We start from the raw sequence: 16,168 nt of genomic DNA, 5'->3' as shown, positions 1-16,168 counted from the left end.
GCCCTGGGGAGGTGTGCCCGGCCCTGGGGAGATGTGCCCAGCCCTGGGGAGATGTGCCCCCCTTTGGAATAGTCCCCAGCTTTGGAGTAGTGCCCAGCTCTCGGGAGATCTGCACAGTTACTGAGAAAAGTCCCATCACAGAACGAAGGGGGTAAAAACTCAGAGTGCTAAATGCAGTCTTTGGTTCAAAACAAATGTGAAGATTTTTTCTCTTTCCCAAGGGAAGGTTTGATGTACTCAGATTGGAGGGGAACTATACCAATGAACAGAAAATATCTTCTGACTTAATGGACTGTAGAGCTTAAAAATGGAAAAGTTCCTTTTTAAATTCTGTTTACAATGAGACACAACTGGTAGGTTTATTTATTTGCTTAACAGAAGCAATGTGTTTTAGAATTAAGTAAAGGTATCTTTCTTTTATTCTTCTGTGCTTATGCCACATTTCTTTATCCGCTCCTCTACCCCCAAACTGAGAGTGTCTTCACAAACAACCAGAACCATTTATGGAATGCAACTTCTTATCTGATTTTAGTTCTTAGTCATGTTGTCAGTTGTTAAAGAAGAAAGACAGAAACCAGAGTTATTCTTTGGCAGGTAAAAAGCCTTTTTAGATCACCTTTAAGATTAGGCCACTTTAATATTGTGAGACCTCTGATTTCCTGATGCAACTAATAGATTGTTTCAATGGTTCTTCTTAGTTGAAGGTTTGCAGATTTATAAAGCCTTTTGCACTAAGGAAGCACTGATCCAAGTGCTTTCTAAGCTCTACACTGGTACTACACTAATAGCAATAAGCAGACAGACTTTCTCCTGCTGTGATAGACAGTGTGTATCCCTTTTCCAGTGGTACAGCACTGATTCATGGCTGGGATTGTAAATGGCTCAAAGGAGCTCTTTCTGAGAAATGACTTCTAAAAGATGGCTAGGACAGTTGAGTTTTTTAGTATCTGTTAAAAAAAATTGTATTGCATTAGAGAGAGGGGTGGGATAATTCCAAATATGTCTTGTTTGGTAGGTATTTTGGTCTCTGAATTATTTCATGTGCCGAGAGGGACATTCAAGGAGTGGACATTGGCACCTGGAGCAGCTGGGTGTTGTGCCCTGCCTTTCTCAAGTGCATTTTTTGTTTGGTCGCCGGTGGGACTTTGGTAATTTTCGAAGTGCTGGTGGACTCTAGTTGGGTTTGTAGTATTAATTCATATTCTCTGGGAGCAGATCTGAGTAATTATTTAGTGTCCAGTGTACTGGGATAACATGGCAAAAGGTGTGTCAGGTGTCCATTAGAGCATTCTCAGATGTCCCTCAGAGCACATTTTGAAAAGGGAGGGAAGACATTTTCACAGAGTTAGAGGGTTATTTACATTTGTTCAGTATCTTCTAATGCAGAGGTGGGGCCATACATTTCAGTGTTGAATATCCGGGTAGCAAAGTATAATTGTCATCCTTCAATACCACAGGGAAACTAAAGTAATGAAAGATTGCCTTGTGCCTGAAGGGAATTAACAGGTTTGCAGGGGGAGAAGTTAACCCCTTGGTCTAAAATTTTATCTAGTCTCTCCTCACCTAACAAGGAATTGTTTTAATGTACTCTTTTTGTTTACTTTTTTTTTTCTTTTTTTTCTTTTTTTTTTTTTGTTTTTGTTTTTTTTTTTTTTTTTTTTTTTTTTTTTGTTTTTTTTTTTTTTTTGTTTTTTTTTTTTTTTTTTTTTTTTTTTTTTTTTTTTTACTGTAAAGGGATACTTCAGATAGTATGGAAATTGGAACCACTATTATCCTGGAAACAGACTGCAGCACAAAAAGAAGGGGTAGAAAAAGAAAGATTTCCTGTAAGAGTCTCCTGCAGAGGAGATGGGGATGTAGTGTGAAGTTTGTTCTTTCAGAAGCCCAAAGCTAAATGTCTGTACCGATATAGTACTTTCTTTATGATATATCAGTGTATTCACAGGGTAAACTCACCTTGTAGGTTTTCCTGGTGTAGTAGGCTTAGAGTCCAGTTGGGCCAGTTATAAGATATTATAACAAAATTCTGATTACTGAGGAAAAAAATAGACAATCTCTGAAACTGTAAGTACTTGTACAGAATTTAACTTCCAAAATGTTGTGAAAACTGTAGAAGAGCCAGAGCGTAAATAAAATAAAATTCAGGTAAACTTTAAAACAAGATAAATACCAGGGGTATTATTGGGCAGGTGGTGGATTTCCTCTTCAGAGAATGGCTAAAACATTCTCATGGGAATGCAGATAAATATATTCAGAAATCAGTATATCTAGGAGTTTTTCCTCATGTTTCAGATTCCCATGTCAAGGTGCATGAAGCTGCAGCTGGTTTGTGTCTGGCAGTGTTGGGGCAGTGTCCAGCTGTGGGATGGTGTTCCCATGGTGCCAGAGGGTGCCCGCTGTGCCAGCACATGGATCGTGGAGCAGGGGTGGCACCGGGGGCACAGGGGACGTGCAGGGGCTGGGCCTGCTTTGGGGGCACCCCACGGCTCTGTGTGCGGCGGGGCAGGAGGTGCCAGGGCCGCGCTCAGTTCCCTCCGGCAGCGGCTGCCGGGGAGAATCGGGGCAGGGTGTCCCGGGAATCGGGGCAGGGTGTCCCCAGTCACGGCAGGGTGTCCCAGGAATCGGGGCAGGGTGTCCCGGGAATCGGGGCAGGGTGTCCCGGGGATCGGGGCAGGGTGTCCCGGGGATCGGGGCAGGGTGTCCCGGGAATCGGGGCAGGGTGTCCCGGGAATCGGGGCAGGGTGTCCGGGGGATCGGGGCAGGGTGTCCCGGGGATCGGGGCAGGGTGTCCCGGGGATCGGGGCAGGGTGTCCCGGGGATCGGGGCGGGGTGTCCCCAGTCGGGGCAGGGTGTCCCGCCGGCCCCGGGGCTGTCCTGCAGGCAGGGCCGGGAGCAGATCCCGCTCCTTCCATGGGAGCTGCCCAGCAGCCGGCGCCTGCCCAGCCACACCCGCCCCTCCCCGGACCTCAGCGCACAGCCAAGACACCGAGTTAAATCTGCAAGTGCTGGGTACATTGATGCTATTGTTTCAAGGGGTTTTGGCTTTTTCTGGAGATGCAGTGTGACCTAGAAATATGGACTGATCTTTTTCCTTTGGCCTGTAAAATATATTAAACCTGCTAAAAATATTTAGCCCATGTTAAAATCTTTTGATATTAATATCCCGTATTTTCCCATTTGCAGTGCAAAAAGATCAGATACTGAGTTTGTATTTGCTGAACATACAATTTATTAGTTTACATTATGGTAATGTTCCAAGGCAAATCAGGGCCTTTTACATCCTTCTGATATTTCTTCTGCTTTCTGAATTATCCGTTTGTGAGGAGTACTAAAACGTTAATAAGTGAGATGTAAATAATTTAAGGGGGGAAAACCATTAACTTTCTCTTTTATCCTGCACAGTAAAGTTTCAATTATTTATCATTCCCTGTATGGCTTAGTAAGCATTGGAGGAGTGAAAATTGGGGGATGGAAGGAAGGCTAATTAATTGTCTTGAAATGTTTAGATTTGGATTCAATGGTATTTCCAGACTCACTGAATCAGGTGTGGATGCCATGTTCAGTAATCCCCCATGCATACCGAGAGTGTGTCAGGAGTCCAGTGTGTACAAAGAGCTCTCTCTTTCCAAATCCATTCATAGCAATGGCAAATTCTGCATCCAAGCACAAGTCCTCTTGCACAGATTTCTAGTCCTTTGAAACAGTCCCAAAATTATTCTTATTTCTCTGACATGGCCAAGAAGTCATTATGAAGGATACGTGAATAATTTCTCCAAGGTTCACTAGGTGGGAGGAGGCAGTTTTTATTTCCCCTCTCCTCTCCATGTGGTCACACAGCAGCTGTTGACTACTTTGGCAGAAGACTCACCCTGCAGCAGGATATGAGGATGTAAGAGGTAGTTCTTGAATGTGGCAGAATTGGAAATTCATTCTTCCAGTCTCTTACTCTGGGATGCTGAACACACGCTTAGAAAGTTTGAATTTTGGTAAAAGTGTCCAGAAAGACTTTTAGAAGAAATGGAAAGCTGGAAGCTTTTCCTGGGGAGTTAGTACAGGTTGTTTTGAAAGTGAGGACAGAAACTGAATGTGATGTTTAACTTATGGAGCATCTTAACAGACTGAAGAAAAAGATACTTGTGTTAGTTGTGTCAGCTGAAGGCTCAGTGTAATATGATTATGTTCTCTTTGAGTCCTTGGGAGTAGTGTTTTGATAAATCTTACACATTTTGTATGCTGATGCCTGGTGGAGATTAGGGAAGTGCCTTTCTTCAGCCTCTGTGGTTAATCCTAGTGGAATTCCATTGCTTGATGTTAAATGAAGCAAATGGAAACCTGTCTTGCTGTCTTTTGTCAGATGAAGTTACAATACAGAGTGGTGGGCTTTATATATGCTTTAATCCTGGAAGTTGGGTTGATATACCAAAGAAATAAAGTATTTTTTGCTTAATGTGCTAGGATATTGCCAAGGCAATAGCCATTCTAAATCCCACTCTGGGAACACTCTGCTTGTGGACTGCAGCAGTTCCACTTCTCATTGGTGCTGTGGTCTTTTGATTTACTGTTCAAGTCCTGCAGTTATTTGGGGTTTGGCTTTTAATTTTGTTTCCCATTTTAGCTTGTGGCTTATGGAGATAGACAGAGGTTTCCTCCAACCTCATTTTCCACAGAGGAAATAGCAGTGCAAAAAAATCTCATCAGGATATAATCTCCTTTTATTTTTTTTGTCATAGAAAAATCCTGGTTGTATATTAGTGGGCTCAGCTGACGAGATGATAAGAAGTCCAAGACTCAAAATTCTACAAATCATTTTTATTTGTACTTCAAGAACATATATGTATCTTCAGCATGTCTTGAAAGCTATTAATGAAGCTCCTCAATTTTTCAAAGAGAAGATACGGAGTACCCATTGTCTCTTGATCCAGTGGAAACTTTCTATTCTTCCTCAAATTAATATTCTGATATTGGGGATTTTTTTTTTAATATAGTGTGAGTGTTGTGGTACAATCTCCAGCCGTTCCATCCCCTGTCTCATTTCTGGGAGACTGGTTAATGTAATCTTTTTCTTTTCCGATGCTCTGTGGTCACTTTGTGAGTGTCTTCTGGCCCTTTTACACTGATATCTCCCATTTTATGGTGAGCATTGTTACCATTTCCCTCTTTTCTCTTCCTGTAGACTTCAGTGTGTAGGCTTGTGGTCCCAGCAGTGTCTGCCACTCCTCCTGCTCAGTTACAGCTTTGTCCCACTTGGGTGCAAATTGCCCAGGAGGTGAAACCAAAGGTCCAGCAAGCCCTGAGCCTTGTCACTCAGGGCAGCCAGAGGGGACACTGAGGGAGGGGACACTGAGGCAGTGACATCAAAGCCATGCAAAGTACAGAATGACACTTCTGACTGCTCTCAGTCTCCAGCTAAGGGACTCTGGCATCCTTGTCTCCTCTGCCTTGCTGCTCCCACAGAGAGAGAAGTCTCCACCTTCACAGTCAAGGCACAGAAGGACAAACTCTGAATGTGTTTTGACTGCCTTATTTTGGACCTTAGGGTGACAGAATTGGGCCATGGCACAATGTATTTCTCCTCACTGCCGAGCAGGGGAGCACAGGTGAATGGCCCAGGTGCAGATGTGTAAAAGTGAAATGAAACCTAACCCATGTGTGTCTACATCACTCCCACCTCTGCATTTTGGCTTCATTACTGACCCTTGTTAATAAAATGCCCTTTCTGAGGTAGGCTGCAAAGTCGTTGCTTTTCTCTTACTCAAATAACCCTGAAGAGCCATTTCTTTTATGATGCCTATAAGAAATCAGCCAAGTAGTCCTGCTGTTCCATTTCCCTTACTCATCTTAAATAGGTTTAAACCATTTGAAAATGAAGATGGCAAAATCTAGCAGGGTAAGCTGTGGAAGGGGAATAGGGAAACAGAAACAAATGTAGCTAATACAATCTGTGGTGTTTCCTTGGAAAAGTAGACAGTGAAATGTCACTCCAAGCTGACTGTACCTCCTTGGATGTTTAACATCTGTTCAGAATAGATGATAATAATATTTAACATAGATTTTCACGATTCCTTCATTGTTACCAGAGGTTCATGACAAAGATGTAAGTTAATAAGGGAGGTTTTGCTTTAACTGCTCTTTGTTTTCTGTTGAAGGTTACAGCGATTAGCAAAAGACCTTCTGAAGCACCTCCAAATGCAGGATAGCTGCTCCTTGGGGAACAACAAAGTTCCTGGTCTGGACAGGACTTTAGGAGAGATCTCTCGGATTCTGGAAAAAGAGGTATTGTGACTTAGGATTGACCTATAAATTGTTTTGCTCTCAAGTCTCATCAGTTTGGATTTGTGAATGTTTAATGTGAGATATTGAAGGATAAATGACCTCTGTGTAACAAGCAGTGTCTGCTATTACACTTTTCACTTTTCTCCGCTGTATTTTCGTGAGGATCATTTCAGTCATCTAGTTTATAGTGCTTACCCACAAATAGCTTTTACAATAAGGGCCAAACCAATCAGCAGAAAACAGAGGAAGGGGTTGGATCCAGGTTTGCTAGAGCACCAGTCTGTTGAGTTTTGCCAGAGTTCAACAAAGTCAGTGGGTCTTTGCTGGAGGAGGAAGGTATGATGTGCATGTATGTGGGATATTTCTAGGTTTTTAACTCTTTCAAAGTGATATGATTGTAAAGCATGATTTGCTTGATGGTAAATGTTGAATTTTTTTTATTGATAGCACTGCATTTGCATCTTTTTTTCTATTTCCACATGGTTAATCTGCTGCCACAGTGCTTTGTGACTTGTAATGGGTTTTTTTGCTCCATTGGGACTACAGTATCTGAGTTTTCAGCTGGAACATTATGTTCTGTTCTGTCTTCAACCACTAGAAAATACTTCTCTTTCTTATCTGCAATCAAAACATAATGGAAATAAGTTCTGGAAGAAACCAAATTAATGAAATCTGAGGAGGGGGTTGCATTTATTGTGGTTCAGAGTTGATGTTTGTGAAAATGAGAGCTCTGCTTGATGCTCTTCACAGCTTAGTTAGTGTAGAGAACACAATTGTTAATGGCACGTGCTTTTAAATCCCAGAGGCTGCCTGGGATGCTCGAGCTCCTTGTATGTTCTGGTGGTTCCTGGAGCTGCTCATCAAGCTTTAGAGTGTGTTTGAAAGAGTTGTGCCTTTTCAAATTTGGCAGGGTTTCCATTAATTTTTGAAAAATTCGTTTTAAATTCATTTCAAAATACAGAAATTATACTGTTACATGACTACTATGAAAAGATGAATCTATTTGAAAGTTATCTAAATAATCCTTGGAAACTCTTTGGAATGTGGAGTTGTAGCCAGTCTTTTACTAGTAGTCATCTGCTGAGATTTAACATGAGATGTGAATTGCAGCTAGGTGTTACTCATTAACTGTTTACATGGTTTTGCTAGTTGTTGAGTCTGCAGTGGGGAATTAAAACCTAAATTTGATAGTATTAATAGACATGGGTTGTTTTGTTGTTGATTTGGGGTTTTACCCCCAAAACATTACTGAGCTGCTAGAGAGGTATTTTTCTGAGTGTCGTGATCAATAAGGTCAGGGAGGATTGATTTCAGTAGCTGTTGCTGTGTTTGTAGCACAGATCATACACGGTCATTTGCAGGAGGGGATGGGAATTCTCTTGTTAACCTGGGAGTCAGAAATCAGCAGACACATCTTACATGTCAGTGGGCACTGAAAGGAGCCCTGATGGTGTCAGTCACGGACTGAGAGGAGGAGACCGACACTGTTAATTGAATTTCCCTGGAGAGCATAAAAATATAACCTAATGTAGGGGGAGGAAGGGGGAGTGGGAACCACACAAGCTGTCAGTGTGTGTGAGCTGATAACATTGATTTACCCTTGCTAATGGCCTGGCTTGAATAAAGAATTGCCCTGAGGGAGGACAGGGTTCACTACAATAGATCCTTGCCACTTAACTAGAAATTCTTCTTACTCCCAAAAAGTCCTGCAAAACTATTACAAAATACAATTGAGCCAAACCCCCTCTTTTCAATCATACTGTGAAACATTGGATTTTTCTTCTGTTAATAGTTTACACTGCCTGAAAAATTTATGTATTCAGGCTCAGCAGGGAAAGAAAAGATTGGTTTTACAGATCATGAAATAAATTGCTGAGCTGGTGTTGGTAACAGTAAATAAGAAAAATATATATCATTAAATTTCTCAACAGAAGAAAGGGTTATTCAGCTCATTAGAAATTCTGTGATTGTGCTAAAACAGCCTGAAAGGGTGGGATGTAATATTTATGCAAACTTGAATCACAAAAAAAGCCACACACGAAAGATTTGCAGCCCTGTCTCAGTGGGATTTGCCTCCAGGTACAATGGGATTACACTAACAATTTCTGTTTGGACTTGGCCTTCATCTGATGTGTTCCACTGTACTGAATAAGGCTTTTTCTCCCTTCTGAACCTCTTTCATAGTGTGAGAACATTCTAGGGTGCTGCATGCCTCCATGGTTATTGTGGTCTTGTTTCTGCTTTCCTGCTCTGCTGGACACAGCACGTTCTGCACCTGGGGCCAAGTGATTCCACTAACACAGCAAGAAGTGCTTGTTTAATGCAAACTGAAGGGTTTATATATCCTCTAGATACTCAGATTTGAGAAATCTCTCTCAGGCAAAGATGCATCTTAACCACTGTGTATTTTGGAGTACTGGCTGTTTATTGCAGCACCTTATCTGCTCCTCGTTCACTGCTGCTGGATCCCAGTGCAACACAGCATATTTTGAGTGCTAACAAATGAAAGAGATGTGCTTTGCTTTGCTTCAAGTGATTGTTAGATCTCCAGACATCTCTTGATTCTGGCTTAGCTGGATGAAACTCTACAAGAAGCAGGAGCTTTGTGTCTGATACCAGAAGAGGACTTGTGAAGAATAAGCAAATTGAAGTGCAGGTTTTGAGGATCTGCCTTGGAGCGTGGCCACTAGCTGCATCAAACATGTGGCTCACCTATCTTTAAATTAAATATGCTTAAGAAGTACTCCAAAGTCATAAACCACCATGTGGTTCCAGTTTTAAATAGGCTTGTGCCTCTCAGGCCGTGTATTGGTAGGAGGCAAGGAGCACAAATCCCAGTTTCATGTGTGCCTGGTGTGCTGTCCCCCAGGTGTGTCCAAAGGTGCTGCTGCTGCTTTGGGTGTGCTCTGGCTTATTGGAAGGCAGTCCTTGGGTTTGTGTGTCTCACCCTTTCTGGCAGAAATCCTGGAAGGAAGCTGTGTTCACTTTCACCTCTACTTAGTTAAAAAATCCATTAAGAAAACAAACACACACAGAGTCACAACAGCAGAATGCATGCAAGTGTTAGCAGAAAGCCCTGGCCTGGGGTTGGCAGATGTCATATGGGACTCCTCAGGCTCTTAGTAAGATGTGATAACCTCAGTTTAAGATCTGTGAATGGGCCCTTGATGCTCTTACAGAAGGCAGAGCTGTTGTTTGAGGTGGGAGGGCTAGAGCACTTGTCCTGCCACAGTTCTTTTCATTTTAGAATGTTCACCCCTTGATGGACTAATTCTCACACCCATCACCAAGGGCAACCATGTGTTTCAGATGTGCAGGGAGTCCCAAAGCAACGGCTCTGGTGTGCCTTGAGCACTGCCACAGAAGTGTCCTGTAATAGGAAACTCCAGGAGCCAGGATACTGAGAGCAGAATATCCTGTTAGTGTGACCACAGCTACAGTCTTAACTTGCTTATGCTTAGATCATCTATTTTCCTATTATGTAAAGAGGTGAGATTTGCTGATTAAAAATGACTGGTTAAAAAAAAGTACTGATTAAAAAACGTCTACTGCCTAAGGTGACTGAAGTACATACATTTCTAAGGTTGTGACCCTGACCTGGGTCAGAGGTTACTGCCTCTTGGATGATCATCCTTGTACTTGCTAACAGAATACCCCTTCCCTAAAGTTCTTCCTGAAATTTGTTCAGAGAGGGTTGGGTTTGCCTTCAGGTTTTAAAAGTCCTTTCTAAATGTTAGGGGTGCCCTGTGTGGTTTTGGATAGGTCTATGCTGGGTTGCAGACACTCTGAGGGACGTGCAGGCTGTTGCCATTGTAAGGATGGTGACAGCAGCTGAGGGCAGTGGCCTTTTCACCTGGCTCAGCTGCAGCTAAAACACTGCACTTAAATCGCTCCTGGTAAATTTGTACAACACTTACACGTGACACTCACGCCAGCCCTTAATGTGTCTCTGGTCCATCTGACTGGGAATATGGCACAAAGATTCAGCAGGATTCTGAGGGAACCTCATGATTTTTGGGATTCAAGGGCAACAATTAATCTGCTTAACTGGGATTGCTTTTATGCGATGCTTCTTGCTGATCACTAGTTTGTAAAAGATTTCCACCACAACACGAGTGATAGGGTTGCTTTAACAAAGTGGTTTGACTGAAGCTCTTACAGCTCTGCCCCTGAGGAGAGGCCTGCAGGATACAGGTTTGATCCGTACAGTACAGCTGAGGCTGCCATGTACTCACAAGGCACAAAGTCCTACAAACAAGACTTCACTGCTTCTGTTCAGAAAACTTACGATGATTTTGGATGGGTTTGAGGACAGCTGTGCCCCTGATATCCTTCAGGCTCTCTAGGTGCTGTAAAAATCTCAGTAAATAATAGTGAGTGCAAAATAAATTGCTAAAGCGTGGAATTAAAATGGAACCAAAATAAAACAGGAGGCTTTTAATAAATTGGGCCACATGGTTACTTACCAGCTCTCTTCATGCAAATCTAGAAGCAGCTGCCTTTCAATAGGCTAAGTTTAAGTATTTACACTACTAATTCAGAATAATATTCTTACTGGAAACACATTTCAGGGGGGAAATATGCTTCCTTACAGAAGGGTGTGATTTTGTAACTGATAAAATGTGTGAATATGAGCTAGTAATTGACTGCAGTGGTTTAATCCTTTTTCAAAAAAGGGGTCTCAGTGCACATGATCTCTAAAACATGGTCTCACAGTTACCATTAATGGTTTGTTTTGTGTCAGGCAATGTTTTTGGGTTTGGGATTTTTAGAGAGATTTTTCAGCCTCCTGTTTGAGCAGTGGTGATGTCAGTTATTTACATTTCAGTAAAATGTTTGTCGTAGCTTTCAAATACATGAGGACTGTAGACAGACAGTGTTTATCCCATTGTAAAGACTGTCAGAAATGGCTGGCTCTAACAACACACTCCGGCCCTGTATTTATGTTTTATTCTCTAAACTGTTAGGCCCATTGGGGATGGTGACCATAGCCAGGGTGGAGAGGGACAATCCCCCCAATAACACAAACTCTTCATCATCAGAAACAGAAACAATAAAATTAAAAACTATCGGAGAACTAATGTATGGAACAAAAGCCGTGTAAAATAGAACATGGGATAAGTTTCTCCAAATATCTCTGCAGAGATTTAAAATTGCCCTTTGTGTGTATATATGTGAGTATGTGTATATAAATATATATATGACATATATATACAGACAAAATAGATTTCAGAAGCAAATATTCTGTTATAAAGATTCACTATTTTTGCTTAAAGTACATTTATGAATATAGTGAGAATTGTGATTCCCAAACTCTTGCACATTTCATTTTGGTGCTGCAGATATTTGCACCCAAGATATGTTCCTGATGTAGCAGAGTGGTGTGGTCTTTAAAGAGAGAATTGCCAGCCTGTCACCATCTTACGTAAGTCAAAGAAGCATTATGTATATGAAAAAGAGTGAAGATTACTGTCGTAGTGAATTTACCTAAATCAGGAACCAGTGGCTTGACCCACATTGTGTTTTGTGATCTTACATATATCCATGCATGTACACACAGGCACAGTGTCTGTGTATAATTTAATGTACATTATTCTCTGTCACCTCGCAGCAGATTCCTTTCCTAGGCTGACTGAAGCTTTACAGAGTTTCCTTTAAGCACTTTTCCAGCAGTGAAGAGCCTGGTGAGGGTTGCAGACCGTGTTTGGCAGGGTTGTGGGTGGGAGGTGCTCCTGGCAGGGTGGTTCTGCACCAGCCCGTTCCCTCCCTGTTTGCTCAGCATCTGCTGCTCTCCCGCACAGGACACCACTGGCAGGAACAGCACTGGTCCTCTGAGTCCTTACAAGTCATAAATCCGTTTAGAATTAGAATTTCTCTCTGACAACAGGTTCAGACACCATTCTGCTTGGAAATCTCACAGCTCTTTCTCCTACTAAGCTGCTTACAGCAGCTGTCTCCTGGTGTGGGTACACAGGGGACTTACCTGACTAAACCCAGTGTGTTCTGACAAAACTTAAACCTGCAGTCATACAGAGAATTCTGCAGAAAAAATAGCAGTACACATATGCACAGTATTAGTTTCAAAAGGAAACAGCTACATGCCCAAAGTCCAAAAGGCACACTGATGAGCCAGGGCTGCTGGTGCTGTCCCTGCATTGCAGAGGTGTGTGGGCATGTCGGGGTGTCCGTCTGTCCATCTGCAGTGCTGAACAGCCCTGCAGCTGGGCTGCAGCACTGCCAGGGCAGTGAGCTGTGCACTGAGCTGTGCCACGGCTGGAGCTGCCCCATGGCTGGGGCTGTGATGCCTTGGGAGGGCTGACCTGGAACAGAGACTGGACAGAGCTAAGAGAGGAAAGCAGAGATTTATTGAAGGGCCTTTAAGGGTACACCTTGGGCAGGACAAGAGCCTGGCCAGGGCTACACCCAGGGTGCACTTAATATAACCACACAATGGGTGACTGGTCACAAGACCTTACACTCTTAGAAGTTTTGGTGCATTTGCATATTGGTGTTTAATTGTCCAATTACAGCTTTGGATTGTGAAGTATCATCCCTCTTGTTCTCCTTCTTCAGTCCACGGTTATTTATGCTTTTGGGCCTGAAACTTGTACTTGTCCTTGGTCTTCATCAGAAAAGGGGTTTGTTTTATCTACCTGCTCTGTGAAGAGAGCTGACTAACACTTGATATGAGGCTCAGAACTACCTCCCTAGGCAGCACAGAATCTGAAAAACATGAAAACTAAAACTTCAGGCATCAGGTGAGAGCAGCTGGGCAGGCCCTGAGCCTGCTCCTTTCCACCTCCCCCTGTGACCCCTCAGTGAGGCCCTGCAGAGCCCTTGGTGCTGCCACGGTGCAGCCTCTGCCTTTCTCTCCTGTGGCTCTTGGCTCTTGGCTCTTGGCCAGGTGAAGATTCTCGTGCACAGTGCACTGGTTTACACCAAAAAGCCTTCTTTCATATCAGGCAGTGAGCATTTCCTAGCCAAAGGTTTAAAAAGCACCCACATGCCACCTTAACTGTGCTTTCATCCTTATGGATTTTGTTCTCTGTGAAGTAATTGCTGCTCTTATTTGTTACAATGAGAAGTTAAAACTTTAAGGTGTATTTCTATGCAAATAGTGGATTAATATTTTAATCCATCCATTAATTTTTCAACTTGGGATACTCCTGCAGTAGCCAGTTCCAAAGCTACAGTCATGCCACATGAGGGGAAGTAATTAATCAAATGTAAAGCTGAATTATAACTGTTTAAAAACAATTTAAAGTTCAAAATCCAAACTTTAGTAAGGGTATTGAAGTAAAAAACATAAAAATAAGGTTTTAAACTTCTTTTTTTTAAGTAAAAACTAGTAAGTTTAAACTAAAAAGTTTTACCAGCCAAAACTAGAATTCAGGCCCTTGGAACTTTTTATCTTGCCACTGAAATTCTAATAAATTTGCCAACATGGAAAGTAACATAGGGAATTCTGTATTTATACGTCCCGTGTTGTAAGTGTTAAGTACAGAACCTGAATCAGAGCATGAACTCCAGAAAGGATAAAGCAGATATAATTGTTGGAAAAGATGAGATGTAAGTAGCCCTCCTCAAAATTAATTCACTTCTTTAAAGCCTGTAATAGAATTGGAGAATGTTAATGTCTAGTGATCAGCACTGAGTGCCAGTGATGCTCAGTGCCACTCAAGCACAGCTTAAAGAAGGTTCAGCAGTGTTCAAAGCCTGGACCATGAGCATTGTCCTGTAATTACCAGTTTATCTGCTGTTGGAGCAGAAACATCCCCTTCTCTATCAACTGCAGCAGCAGATTTGATAGTCCCAGCACAGAGGCTGTGGGCAAATACAGCAAGAGCTCTTTGGACAGCACTTCCCACCCAAACAGCCTTTTCCTGTCACTGCCTGGAAGAAGGCAACAGGTCAGGTGTGTGTTGTGTGCTGCAGGTTGGGCAAGGCAGCTTTATCTCATCAATAATTCCTTTGCCCAGAGTTTCTGTAATCTGTGGATTAACCTTTTCCCCAAGACGAACATATAAATAGGAACTTGTTACTAGGGGTCAGTCATGGAATATTTTTTAACTTGCTTGCTGGAAATGGTATTAAAAGGCAAGTTGAGTTCAGAGATAAGCTCTGCAGTGTTCTTATTCCAAGATTATTGGGAGGTTAATTTCTGTGCACAGTAGGTGTAGTTGAGAACTGCTGTGGGATGTAATTAACTGCTCTCAGCTTCCAGTGTTGCACTAATTGTGGTTTTTGCTGTCAGATCAGGCTTCTACGTCAGTTTAGAACTAATACATCATATTGGAATGGATATGATGGATATTTATACATTCCAGGGTATGCAAAGTTCCTTCACTACACGACAAGACACATGTTTTAGTGTCATTAAAGCCCAGGCTTTAATGATCTTTCAGTGAGGAGAGCTCCTTACCTAGGCACATTTCTGCCAGTAGCAGAGGCCAGTTTGGAAATCACAATGAAGGTAGTGATTAGTATGGTTTCTAAAGAAGTTTTTGTTTAATTTGGTCTGACAGTGTGTATATGTACACATATTTTCTTTGAAGTATTTTTGAGTTCAACAATGATTTGAGACCATCACTTCTGACTTGAGAGCATGTCACCCAGAGGCCTTCGTGGTCTGTTCTGCTGTTTGAGGACCTCACAAACCCACCCTGTTCCTGTGCCCCACAGTCCTCTGTGGCTGCCCTGTAGATGGGCTCGTGGGCAAGTGGCCTGAGAGGTTGGTTACAAGAGCATGCCCAAGGCAATCAGGGTGAAAGCTGTGTTTAGAGTTCAGGGGCCCTTGGCTTCATGACAGGTCTTTAAACAGCCACTGCTTCCTCTCCATACATTCTCTCCCACATAATTTTGATATCTTCGCGTGGCTGGATTGCACTGGTTTTCAGTCTGGGTTCAGCAGAAATCAGCTGCTTTCTAGTGGCTGACTGCTCTCAGTAGTGAGCTGTTGTCACAGCATAGCTGGTGTAGATCTGGACAGACAAATCTGGCCATAACAGAAAACCCAGCTCAGCTAAGCCGAGTTCATTCTAGAACAAGTCCCTGGGTAAGCAATGAGTGGGTGGATTTGAACTCAGACAGGGCTCCCAGCCAATCCCTTTCAGTGCTGAATGCAGACACATCCCTGCCCCGTGAGCTGGGCAGTGCTGAGACCCCGACCCATGCCCTCTGAAAGGGGACACTGAGCCATGAACCATGAGCCATGAACCACGAGCCATGAGCCATGAACCACGAGCCACAAGCCGTGAGCCATGAGCAGCGCTGTTTGTCCCTGAGCATCGGAGACTCGTCGTGGATCTGCCTCTAACCTGTAACGTGGTAACCTGGCAGATTCAGTGTGCAGAGACACCTGCCTTTCCTACCCACTGGGCAATTCATTGTCACAGAAATGTTGAGAGATAGGACAAGAACCCATAATTTTGTTTTTTGTTTACCAGTTTGGGAACTTTTATTCGTGGGATTAATCAGAAAAAGCTATATTGGCCTCAGCTAATGGAGCCGTCTGTGGAGATGCAGGAGCAGTTGTTCCTCTTATTAAGGCTCTGTTGTTGCTTTCCTCCTTTAATTGATGCACTTACTAGATGCCCTGTTATTTATAAATAGAGCAAACATTTATTTTTAATAAGCACAAGTGCTGCAATGCTCAGCGCTGTCTCGGGATATCTATGAGGATAATTCCTAATTTCCAAAGCAATATTGTCTGTTTCCTGTAATGCTGCTTGGCGTGGCTGAAAGCAGCTGAACAAAGCATGGAATTCACAGGTTTACCTTCACCTGTCTTTCTCCTATGGCTTTCACTGACTCTTGTGGCTCACAATTAGGATTGTGAGGGTCCTGTCCTTGTCAACAGAAGTACAACAGGCGGCCTCTCTGGACTTTACTGCTG

At 42.8% G+C, this 16,168-nt stretch overlaps 1 protein-coding gene across 3 annotated transcripts in view; it reads left to right on the top strand.

Moving 5' to 3' along the window:
* The window catches only part of SCAPER (S-phase cyclin A associated protein in the ER), a 137,659-nt gene that overhangs the window by 63,704 nt on the left and 57,787 nt on the right, over window positions 1-16,168 (top strand). For all 3 annotated transcript variants that reach the window (XM_063412436.1, XM_063412435.1, XM_063412434.1), the window contains exon 23: window positions 6,147-6,273. In XM_063412436.1, the coding sequence (XP_063268506.1) occupies window positions 6,147-6,273 (127 nt within the window). The remainder of the gene's footprint in view (window positions 1-6,146; window positions 6,274-16,168) is intronic.

This window comes from Prinia subflava, chromosome 15 (genome assembly GCF_021018805.1).
Source record: "Prinia subflava isolate CZ2003 ecotype Zambia chromosome 15, Cam_Psub_1.2, whole genome shotgun sequence".
Lineage (NCBI taxonomy): Eukaryota > Metazoa > Chordata > Aves > Passeriformes > Cisticolidae > Prinia > Prinia subflava.
This window is presented reverse-complemented; position numbering and strand designations above follow the sequence as displayed.